The sequence below is a fragment of the Sinohyriopsis cumingii genome, chromosome 1, assembly GCF_028554795.1.
Source record: "Sinohyriopsis cumingii isolate HCF-2022 chromosome 1, ASM2855479v2, whole genome shotgun sequence".
Lineage (NCBI taxonomy): Eukaryota > Metazoa > Mollusca > Bivalvia > Unionida > Unionidae > Sinohyriopsis > Sinohyriopsis cumingii.
Window position 1 is genome coordinate 156,406,420 of NC_142961.1, and position 12,929 is coordinate 156,419,348.

The 12,929-nt window shown below is 36.3% G+C and overlaps 1 protein-coding gene across 1 annotated transcript in view; it reads right to left on the reverse strand.

Annotated features, from left to right (window-relative positions):
- Positions 1 to 278: 278 nt before the first annotated feature.
- Positions 279 to 12,929, reverse strand: part of LOC149808207 (small glutamine-rich tetratricopeptide repeat-containing protein alpha-like) — a 69,141-nt gene continuing 56,490 nt past the window's right edge. Inside the window, exon 12 of the mRNA XM_089974718.1 lies at positions 279 to 5,215. Within this exon, the coding sequence (XP_089830844.1) occupies positions 5,193 to 5,215 (23 nt within the window). The 3' untranslated portion in view covers positions 279 to 5,192. The remainder of the gene's footprint in view (positions 5,216 to 12,929) is intronic.

The following is a 12,929-nucleotide window of genomic DNA, read 5'->3' on the forward strand; positions in this document are numbered from 1 at the left end:
GTTCACATTAGAAATGACATTCTGGCTTTATATGACATCATTACTCACATCTCTGTTCACATTAGAAATCAGATTTGACTTTATTTGTAATCATTATTCACATTTTTGTTATCTCCCTCTAGAAATACCATCTCTCAAAAAAAAATTTTCTGCTGCAGAATACTAGGGGACAACTGCTCTTAAAATTAGATTCTAAAGGTTTTACAAAATAGCCGTAGTTTTTAAACCCGTCTTTTTTTTGTTTTTACAAAAGCATTAAAATAAAATAAATCCAAAAAAAGGATTGTTTTTTTTTTATTCAATCAATGCACAATTTATATCTTGGTTGGTTTTAATACCATTTTTTACATGACTGGCTATATCATGCTTTGCTAAGGTGGTTTACACCATATCTAGCCAGGTTTCAAGCTGCATGACTTAATGAAAATATGAAATCAGTTCTTAATTGAAGGACGCTTATTTCTCACATCATTTCAGTCAACTATGGCAGTAAAAAGATGTTTGCTACCAATATTAATTAATGATTGATGAAGAAATGATAGCCATATTGAGAAGCACATAAAAGCACATGTGCACCTTGAAATTTTCACGCTACCAAACATCCAAACATCAAAGCACATTGTAGTCAGAAAACAAAAGGCATACATGTACATTGTATCAAAATAATGCAAAAAAATAAAAGTTGATAAGTGACACAAACGACTATTTGATTTATGTGTTCTTGAATATATTTAAATGTATACAGCCAGAAAACAGTAAACAAATAATTTTAGCACTTTTAAAAAAATATATTTACATGCATTTGATAACATTTGAGGACAAATCAGATAAATGTGTGCAAATACTGATGCAAATTACAAGAGTAAGATTTATATTTTGTGCTTCACCTACTTCTTCCTGAATTCAATGTTTTGTCATTTGAACTTTCAGTCTGTTTGTCAATGTGACTCTTCTATTTTTTCTCATATTTAATGATCTCACAACATCATGTTTCTGTGGTTTATCTTAGGATGTGGTTCAGGCCAAATGAAAACTGCAAACCAATTGTTACAGTTGCGATGTTTCTGATTGGAACCAAATTCATGAACAGCTTGTACAACAATAAACTTTCACTTGCACAGTACACCTGCCTACCTCACCTTGCTGGAAGCTCCCTAAAAATATAGGAATGGTGGTGGTTGATCCTGACAATGGAATATAAATTACAAAACCAGGTCATGCTGGTTGGAAAGCAGCATCATTTTAGTCTACACATTGTAATGAAACATTACAGTACCACCTGCTTATAAGAGGAATCAACAGACAAATCAAAAACTTGAACATACTTTAGTACAGATCATTAGCAGTCTAATGTTGCTTTTTCTCCATTTATCTGCCACTTGTGGAATGACAGCAAAAAATAAAACATGAAGGGTATTGTGTAAGCTGTGCAGTTCAGAAATTACCCATTATACCACAATATTCAGAGAAAAAACAGAAACTATTCTAACTGCAATTAAGAAATAATAAAATGTTTAATTTGGTTGGGGTTTCTCTTCCAAAACCCTGTCAAGTAAAAATATTCTTTTTTGAATCGGCTATTTGTTGGCAGTCAAGAAATTCCTCAAGGTTTAAGCCAATAAATTTCCTAAATGAAAATGAGTCAGATTGATAATGTTTATATTAGCAGGCTGGGAAAAAAGAAAAGAAAGAAGTAGAAAAAAATTTTGTTGCAAAGATGAAGAAATATTTTTTTTTAAATACAAAATGAAACCAAACAGCTTTTCCTTCAAAATACATGTCATACTTTTTGTTAGGACACTTCTCGGAACAATCAAAATCCTGGGAAATGTCAACATTTCTCCTGGATATATATTGGAGACTACATCAATGAAAATAACACAAATCTAAACAAGCCTATGGTAGGAACTTTACCAGCACAATGTTTTGAGAGTTAGATTTTCTCTGACATTCCAATCTGTGTCAGTGAAATGAGCCTGGGTAATTATATCTCTAAATCCCAGAAGTATCTGACACCATCTGAGTGGAAGTGTTCTGGTTATCAACTCCAAATACAATGACAATTCTTTTTTATATTTAATGTTTCTTTTCTGCAAAACACACAACTGATGATACTGAAAAAATTGTGTACACTTTAATTGAACTCTCTGCCTTACCAACCCTTTATCATAATGGATTAACAGTTCATTTTATTTTTTTTAAAAACAAGGGGTCCATAACTCCAAACAATGAATGACTAAAGCTTGTTGAAAACAGCTTGTTAGTGTCTTTAAATGCATCAGACAAATTGTCAAGAAAAAAGGGAAGTAAGGTCCAACATGCCCATTTGTGTGAAACTCAGTATGATATATGTCAGCAAAGCTTTAAGTGTATTAGACCATCAACTTCAGTCACTCAACCCGCCCCATGTTTCTCTCGTTTTCTCACATCTCTTACACTACACACACAAATATCATTAACATGGAAAACAATGGGAAACTAAGAATAATCTCTTGCAGATGTGGTAACAGTGAAATACTTCAGGGTCATCATTAATGTACATTACTTGCCAAAACTTTTAATGTATATTACTTGCCAAAACTTTCCAGTGTCCTGATGTAGATTAAACAAGGTCAAATTTGCTCTGTCCATGATATCAAAGTGCATGTGATATGATTTAATGACTGAAGGGGGTGAGCAGCAGACTTGAACTGTTCATTTTGTTCATTCAAAATACGTATAAAAAGATTAATTTACACAATTCAAACAACAATTCACCAGCGGTCACCCACTTTTTACCACCAGAATCCCTTGGCACCATCATAAGTGGCTACATTTTATTATTTAAAAAATAAATATGTGTCCAGAACCAATATTTAATTCATACTGTAAGGTGAGAAATCAGATTATCTTTCCCAATGTCTGTTTTCCAGATGTCAGGTTTTCATTACTCAAAGAAGTTGTTGTTGTTGTTGTTGTTATAGGGTTTAACGCCATTTTTCAGCACAAGATAGGCTATATATGGCGGCCAGTATTAATGGTGGAGGAAGAACCTGGGAAAACCACGGAAAGAACCACTGACCCACAAGAAGCTACCGGCAAGCTTTCTCACATGTCTACTCAAAGAAGTGCTGTCGAAAGTACATGTACCACCAAGGTTAGTATTATATATGCCAACGTTTAGAGGAAATGGGGTCAGCAATGTTTTGATAGAGTTTGGGCTTCAAAGAGTCAAGAGGGGGGCATATTTTTTCTATAAAAACATTTGTTGTTGTTTTTTTATTATTACAACTGGACATAATTGTCAAGATCATAACATGGACAGCATAGGCTAAATATAGATTTTGTAGATTAAAAAATACAGAGAAATTAACCCTGAACAAAACAATACCAGACAAAGACCATAAAATCATGTGACAGTACATGTATCATGAGATTGATAAACAAGGAATTTAGTTTGTTCTACAACATTTTGTCTGCCTAATTAAATTGCAATACTCTATAATTAGCAACAGAGGAATAAATTGATAAAAACTTAAAAGTGTCATCACCTAAACAGAGAAAAAATACTCCAGAAGGAAAAGTAATGACAATGGGGAGAGCTCACCTGACAATAAATTTCATGTTGGGAAGACAAATAAACAACGTCGGAACAGATCATGAGAATATTCTGTAGCAGTGGGAAATTGGATTAAATGGAAAGAGAACTATTTTAAATACAAAATAATGTATGTACCAAATTTAGATAATGTTTCTGAATGATTTGGCAATGTTTATGCCAACAATACCCACCTCACATTTCACACATAAAGAATAAGAATTATTAATTTATGTTACCTTGAAATAACTGTTTTTAAGACAAGAACATTTTAATGATTAATGCTACTTTTAAATGAAGATATTAACTGCTTTAATTTATATAGGTTTCTTACCATATATATATACATACATATACAAACACATACATCTCATAAATATAGTCCCCTCTAGAAAGGCCACCTGTCTTATACAGCAACTTTCCCGGTGCAGAAAGGGTGGTCTTATAAGGGGGGGGGGGACCAATGTAGTACCAAAAAGTCATTGAATATGGCAATAATAGTTTGTCAGCAGCAAACATCATACAAAATTTATGTTCATTCTTACAACTTGATGAAAAAAGTTAATCAAAGGTCTTTTCTCAGAGAAATTTTGACTACTTAATTAAGAATGATGTGTCTCACCATTTTATTTGCCTTTCATAGTGATATTCCAGTCTTTGAAGAAATGTGGATTTTTTAAATATTGGCGGGTATTTCTGTAATGTTAAGAGTACCATATATACTAGCTTCCAGCTGGAAATAGGATAGACCATGAGCTTGTCATCACTTAATGCAACTGCATATCAGGGTCAATGTTGCTTGTTCTACTGATTACTCCTAACAAGCTGCACAGACCCAGATCTGCCAGCACATTACGCGATGGCATATCAGGGTCTGTGCAATAAAACAGGCAGTCAGAAAAATACTCAAACAATTGTATTATAAAAAAGGCAATAAGTCAGGAGTTTTGAAATCTAGGCAACAGTAAGCTACTTTAAACATGAAAATATAGTGCTTTGTAAGAGGCATGCAAAAATCAAAGTCCTTCATTCATATATATATATATATATATATATATACACACACACACACACATACATAATGTAGTAATATTTTAGTCTTCTGAGATGCATAATCAATGAGGTATCATAACTGAGGAGTCCTCCCATGGCCTACATTTTGGACTATGGTTTACATACAAATACTGACACAAACAAACAGGAATACATAATCAACACTCAAGCATTAATGGCCTGCCTCTTTTAGGACAATGGTAGAAGTTTATTAGTTATTTTCATACAGCTCATTATTTTACTCTTTTCATCATAAATGACAGGCAAGGTGACGTTTTGCTCAAAAAATTATTCTTACAAAACTTTACATTGAGATGACAACTAGTTGTTTTCTTGTCCTGATACATTTAAGAAAATTAAATAAGGCTGCTACACATGAACAATTCAAACAAAACTGAACACTGACAATGACAAGATGATCTGTGAAGCATCAAAAATCACACAGAGTTGTGGATATCATGACAGGTGAAATGAATGATGTTGTTTTGTGTCCATTCTTTAAGTTAATCCTTGCAATGCAATGTGAATGAATCTTCAGTCATGCTGAAAATGATTTACAATCTCACAGACTTCCACCACTGCTTCCTGAAATAGAAAGAGGATATGATACAATTTTATGAATTTAAAGTAATGTGGGTTAAATTTATAAACTTGAGTTCTTGATTGTGTCGAGTTTTCTAAGGTCGCAGACAAGATAATGTTTCACATTATGACAATGCTGATCATTAGGTAACTGATGTCTCAATTGATCTTTGGTGTTTGGTGTTTGGTCTGAATTGGTGTTTGGTCTGAATTGGTCTTTGGTGTTTTTAGAACACAGCAACAAATGTAGATTATTTAATGCCAAAAGCAATGGTAGCTAACTCTTGCTGATCTCATAGGATTTGAACCCATAACCCCATCAGCTGCAAGTCAGTCATGCTAACCACTTAGCTACCATGGCTCCACTCTCCATTAGTCTGACATACTGGGGTGTGCAATGGGCCTATTCACCATTCCTGAGTCCATAAGGACTTGATGTTTAAATTACTTTACTGTTATTGTACTTCAGTTTTTTAGGATATCTAAATTTTGTTCTAAATTTTGCGCAAATATGAAAATAAAATACACTGAATTCATTTTTATTCATGTGGTATCAGTATTCCTGGATTTCATGGTTGCCACAATCCACAAATTTAAAGACCAAATGAGCAGTAACCCTATCTGAAAACATCAGGAACCCTCCCCCAAAGACCCAATGAACAATGACCCCATCTGAAAACATCAGGAACCCTCCCCCAAAGATCCAATGAACAATGACCCTATCTAAAAACATAAGAAACCCTCTATCAAAGACCCAATGAACAATGACACCATCTGAAAACATCAGGAACCCTCTATCAAAGACCCAGTGAACAATGACCCCATCTGAAAACATCAGGAACCCTCCATCAAAGACCCAATGAACAATGACCCTATCTGAAAACATCAGGAACCCTCCCCCAAAGACATCATGAGCAATGACCCCTATCTAAAAATAATAGGAACTCTCCCCCAATCTGCAAATTTAAAGACCCAATGAACAGTGATTCCCAATCTAAAAAAGACAGGAACCCTCCCCAATCCGTAAATTAAGACCCTATTAACAATGATTCCTATCAAAATATGACAGGAACCTTTCCCCATAAAAGGCATATAGAGAAATTAAGGTACCTATGAAAATAGTGAGAAAAGAAAGAACAAAAATGCTGTTAGCCATAAGATTATTATTCACAGCAAAATTTAAATCCACCAGGTCATTCTAAAGTTATAGATTAAAAATTAAACGGAAAATTTCTAAAATCCTTCTATTAAAGTTAAACAAGTAGGAAAAGATGGAAAATGTTCATTGGAAAAAAAATTTGGACAACATATTGTAAATATATATTTATCAAAAGCTGCTAAGTCATTCTATCAGTCTAAGAGTAAATGTAGCTTAGCCAGAGATGAAATGATTTCAAGAAGAGCAGAAAGGGGTATCAAATAATGTGCTCCCTTTCCCATGTGAAACAGCCATGTGGAATGCATGTAGGAATAAACTGACAATGGCAAGAGACATCATGTAATATATATATGAGTGTGTTTTTGTGTGTGTGTGTGTGTGTGTGTGTGTGTGTATGCCTAAATATGCTTATGTCCTTCATTAAAAAAGTTAAATAAAAAAGCTACATAAAATGTGTTTAAAAAGACTGAAAAATAAAGCCAAAGTCTTGAGACTGTGTGGCCAGGTATTAGAATCCACTCAAGTTATCTTAATACCAAATTAGGTCTGGTTGGCTCAATCTTGAGACTGTGTGGCCAGGTATTAGAACCCACTCAAGATATCTTAATACCAAATTAGGTCTGGTTGGCTCAATCTTGAGACTGTGTGGCCAGGTATTTTGTAAGCACTAACAGATTATGTACTTCTCATCTCTTTTTAATGAAGAGCATATATACTGTGAGCTAAAAGTTGCAAAAGAGAATACAATGTAACAGGACATTACACACAAGCTGTAGTCCTCAGGAACAGCTGTAGTCATCAGGAACAGTCCAGATGAATACATTAATCAGTAATTTTAACTATATTTGGCTGCCAAAATTAATGTGATACTTTGTAACACCAAACACTTGTTTCAACGCTTTGCTCAATGCTTTTTCAACTGTTAAATACAATAATGATTGTCTTTTGTGAGATGCTATTCATTATAACATGATTCTGGATGTAACACATTATTACTATGGACTAAAATTAAACCAATGCAATTGAACTGATCTATCAAATGTAAGACAATATAGACTGAAGGCAACTTGTTAGTAAAATATCAAACAGAAAAGAAGCTCCAATACTTCTCAAATCCAGTAATCACAAAAAGATGAAAAATGTTATCTTTCCCATCTGTAGAAAATAGAGATGAAAAGAAGAAACTCACCACTTATCTCCCTTGACCGCCACTACATGGCTGTCACTGTTTACTCAAGGTTAGCAATACATCAATAGGGATGATCACATTTGCAGAGAGCTATGGGAGGATTTAATAATTTAACAGTAATGTGATTGAGTAAATAGTCTCTGAGAAATATAGTTTGCCAGAAGATATGCTTTCTCCATTGAATATATTCCCTGATCACATTATTGTCAAGAGAAAAGGTATTTACAGTAGGCAATACAGAGCAATCTACCGTAACCTTAGTTACCCTTCAAAGGAAAAGACAGTGTTCCCTTTATGAGCATAAACCACACTCCTAAAATGATACCAGCACAACTAACAGTCATGAAAGCCTTGACAACCATACATGTAAGAGAAAAATGAAACAAAAAGTGTTTTTTTCTTCTATCTAAGTGAAATTCCAGGTAAATCCAATGAAAGTGATGTTGTAAACCCAAGGTAAGGTTTAAGCAGGTCAAAAGATGTCCTGGCTTGCAGCTACCAGACATACCAAACTCATTTCTTGTCTCTGCGAAGCTAGATCATAGGGAAAAAAGCTTGAGAAGGTCAATTGTACCTGTCAGCCAATTGTTTATGTTTCGTCACGGATCAAAACAATTTGAAAACAAAGGCTTGCAGAGATGGCTCTGATTTCATGAGCTGAATCTAATTTGTTGAGATCACATAGTATGTGTATGTGATTTGGATTTTTAACATTGCTATAACAATTTTTCAGTCCTATCACTATGATGTCTTCAGTGTGGCAAATTAGTGATGTCTAGCACTGGGGCATAATGCCACAGATATGTAACATCATGTCCCACCCAGTCACATTATCCTGATACCAGGCCAACCAGCTATAACACTAACCTCTTAATGCTGAACGCCAAGCGAGGTAGCTGTTAGTACAATTTTTACAAGTCTTTGGTATGATTCACCCAGGGTTCGAACCCATGACCTGCCACTTCTGAGGCAGATGCTCTAACCACTCGACCACTGGTGTGGTCGAGATCCCATAGTATGTATTACATGCTCTCTTAAGACATGAAGCAAGGGCTTGAATTGTTATTTTCTCTTTCCCTGGCTTCACCAATAGAACAAGTCTTTATCAGGCCCCAAAGTACTTCTTATCCACTGCAAGTAATGTCTGAGAGCACAAAGTAGGTCCTTCACTGCCACCTCTTAAGTCTCGTCAATGGAAGAGAGGGTATGGATGACCACTTTTTTTATTGCTCGCTAACAGCAACCTGTTCTTTGCTACAAAACTTGGTTCTGTCATTAAGATCATGAAACCATCTGATCAGAACTAGCAATAGCATGGGTCCACAGAAAGGACATGCAATCCATTCACCCAACATACCAAAGCTAAGACTATCAGAAAACACGTTCTACATTATAGCCGTATGAACAAAGTTCTGGCTAAAGGTTCAAACTGAACTGAACTGAACCATGTCAACACCCATGACAGATGCCATTTAGGAAACTGGGGAAGAGATTTTGGCATATTTAAGTCAAAATTTAAAAACATGTCTGATAAACCCTTATCATAACCAATATGCATTCTGTTAACATGCCTGAATGTGTCTGATATCATGGAGCAGTAACCTTTGATAATTAAATTAGGGCCAACATTTTCTCCACAATAAGTCAGAGGAAAAAGTGCTGGAAATCCATTTATTGTACATAATATGAAAACTGTCAATTTTAATACTGGTGCGAGTTTAGCCATCAACTCAACAGTTTATCAAGAATATATGAAATCTATTAATCTTATTATCAATATTATTACTTTTTACCAATTCTGGCATCCTCCACAAGTGCTATTATGGAAAATAGATATCTTGTAGCTTTTATAAATCTGTGACAAAGTATACTACTGAGAAAAAGTGAGATGTTGAGAATAATCACATTTGTAAGCAAATTATGTTTCGCTGAGAATACGTTCCCCAAACACATTACATTAGGAATATTAGCCTTCTACCTCACAAACCCAGCCCTACAAAAAGACAGAAATCATCTTTTTCTAATCTCAATAGGCAAGGGCAATAACTCTTGTCAATTACTTCCCCTTGACACCACCAGGTGTCAAGTTTTAGCTGAGTAAGATACTAATGCAGGTGCTCACATGGCATGGTAGTTGGAAGGGATTTTAAGTAATGTGATTGGGCAAGTATTCTCAAGGAAACATAATTACTTGAGCATTTGTTTTCTCCTTTGAATATGTTCCCCAATCACATTATGTTAGGAGAATAAGAGGATACTAAGCATCCGCCCTCTACCACAGGAATCCTTCTGGGGAACAATAGCTGGATTCCCCATTAAATGATAACCTGTTCTAATCACATAATCAACACAGCCTGGGGTCAACTGACATGTGACCCTATCATAAGGTTACAAAGATGAATACTGAAATCTTCCTATCTCCAAAATTTCCCTGGCAAATCCAAGGAAGCTATCAGGCTATGTTGATTTATCTAGATGGGTCTGGTAACTGTATGTGCTGCCAACACTGGACCTACCAGATATTGATCTAGATGGGTTTGGTAACGGCTGTGCTGCCACCACTGGACCTACCAGATTCATGGTTTGCCTCTGTGATGATAAACATCTGAGATGAAGGCTCAAGAAGGTTGACTGCATGCCAGCCAACAGCTTCTATTATATCTTGGATTGAAATGTTGCATTCAAAGGTGAGGCTTGCAGAGATGGCTCAAAGCTTCTGGGCGGTAATCTTCATGAGGTGATTATAATCTGGTAAGACATCAGAGTACACCAAGTGTACAAACCAATTCAGCCAAGAAATGTGGCTTGAGAGGTGATATACTTTGTTCCGGCTCACACCGGAAGGAAGATGCATCTGCATGTGTCATGACTTGTCTCTGTGTGTTTCAAATAGTGCTTGAGAGAGCATACAGGATCTTGCAAAGCTGCTATCTCGTGACCTGTCTGTGGAAGATAGCAAGCGATGACACTTTGAACACTGACAGATGGTAACCTAATTTGGGCTACAAAGATTGGTTGGGTCAAGAGAACCACAAAACCCAACAATCTGAACTGAAGAGTTTGGGTTGACATAAAGGACACACAGCTCACTTACCCTGCATGTGGAAGCTAAAGCTATCAGGAAATATTACTTATATGATAGTGACTTTAGCAAACTGTGGGCTAGAGGTTTAAACGGATTCAAATTGATCCATGTTAAAACTCTTGATTGGATCCAGATTGAGGTATTTATGACAATTGAGAGCAAAATGGTATAAAAGATCCAACAGGTCCATATCCTGCCCAAAATCATGTCTGCCATGATGCCAGAATGTGTCCAATATCATGGGGTGGTAGATTTGATAGAGATCAGGGCCAACTGTCTCTCCTCAATAAGATAGAGAAAGAAGTCAGCCAGCTGAGGGATTAAGGCATGAAGAAGGACAATCTTGTTGGTAAGGCACAAATCCCTGAAAACATGCCACTTTTCCTTGTAAGCTTCAGAGTAGAGGGCCTTCTTGCTCTTGAGATTCTCTCCACCATTGAAGGTTTGAATTGTTTGTCTACCAATATTGTTTGTCTACCAATATTGTCCTGACAGAGCTGAACATGCATAAAAAGAGGTCTATCGTGGCATGGAAGGATTACCCATAACATGGTTGCTGGAGAAAATTCAGACTGGCCGATATCAATCTGGTGATATCTTACACTACAATGAGTAGATTGGTAACCCAGGACTTGTCCCATCTGAGACAGAGACAGACTATCAGAATCATCTTGCCATTCTGACATTATCACTGCTGGATGGGAGGCAAATGCTCGCAACCCCTCCTAAATGATTAACAGTGCATCCACAGCCCAAGTTAATGGGACTGGAACTGGAGAGACAAAGGTGTGTAGCTTGTGATTCCACCTATTTGCTAAGAGGTCAATAATCAGATGCCCCAATAATGCACATGACTGATTGAAGGTGAGACCATCCTGTGTGAAGGAGAGACCATCCTATGTGAAGGAGAGACCATCCTGTGTGAAGGACTTGAACTGTTCGGGGTAGAATGTTAGCCAAGACATTGAATCTGGTGGGAATGTGTCTGATTTGTACATTGATATGGAGAATGTTGCACTAATTTAGAAACTGCCAAATCAGAACACACAGGTTAGGTATTTTGGTACCTCCCTGTTTGAGCTAGATCCCCACCACAGAGTTGTCAGAACTAACAAGGACCAGTTTTGCCTCTGAGTCGATCTTTGATAACAGCCTTCATTTCTAGGATGTTGATGTGTAGAGACAATTCCCCTGGCTCCCTATAGTTGCTGACAGCAGTGAAAGTCAGCAGCAGATGGGCACCTGAACCATGTGGACTGGCATTGGTATCTACTGTTATTTCTGCTTGGAGCATCTCCAATGGGATTCCCATGGTCTGCCAACCTGGTTGAACCAATGATGTAGGAATAATCATATCTCAGGCATGATCATGAAAGTTTGATCACATAAAAAAGACTGAGTCATACTGATTAAACCAATGAGTTATAAAATAACTCTCTCGCTGAAATCCAAGTCCTGCTGGAAATGGACTCGATGAGCTGGAGTCAACAATTCTGTTTACATGAACATGAAGAAGTCGCAAGAGGTTCTGATTGGTTAAATCTTCTATGTTTAGATGGACAAAATTCTGGGATGGATAAAGGTCCAACCTTTACCGGTTCACTAGAAAGATTGGATGATATAAAAGAGAGATCTCACCATATTTTTCTGGAGGATGTCTGGATATGCTGCCATTGTTGTAGATGAGTCAATCTGAACATGGTGATGATGTAATCCATTATCTCGGTAAAATCCCAAGGGTTGATGTTGAGGCCAAATGGAGAAGTCTGAACTGATAAAGTGTGTTATGATAAGCAAAGACAGAAAATGTTTGTGACACGGGGTTGATAGGGATCAAGACTGATGGCATACTTGTCCCATCGAAAGGTGAGGCAGGTTGAACTTGCCATCTTCATCCTGAATTGTTTCAGGTGACTCAAGATGATGATTGCTTTCAGAAAAAGAAATATCCTTGAATAAAACCCCAGTGGTCTCGTTATGGATAGCAGGCTAATATTCCTAATACAATGTGGAAGATTGGGGAAGGAATCTGAATGAGAAATGTCTTATCTGATTTGTACCCTACCTTCAATTTCATTACCTGGCACAATTACAATCTAACTTAATTCCTTCATATCATGCACTTTTCAAGCATACTTTACTTAGCCCCTGCATACTTTGAAATTTGGAAAAATGCCATCACAAATGCAAGTACGATCTCCATCCATGCTATTTTTGAAGCCTAACTGTAATAATGACGTAATCAATTTGGACTCTTACGCAGGTAACAAAAGTCATTTTATAT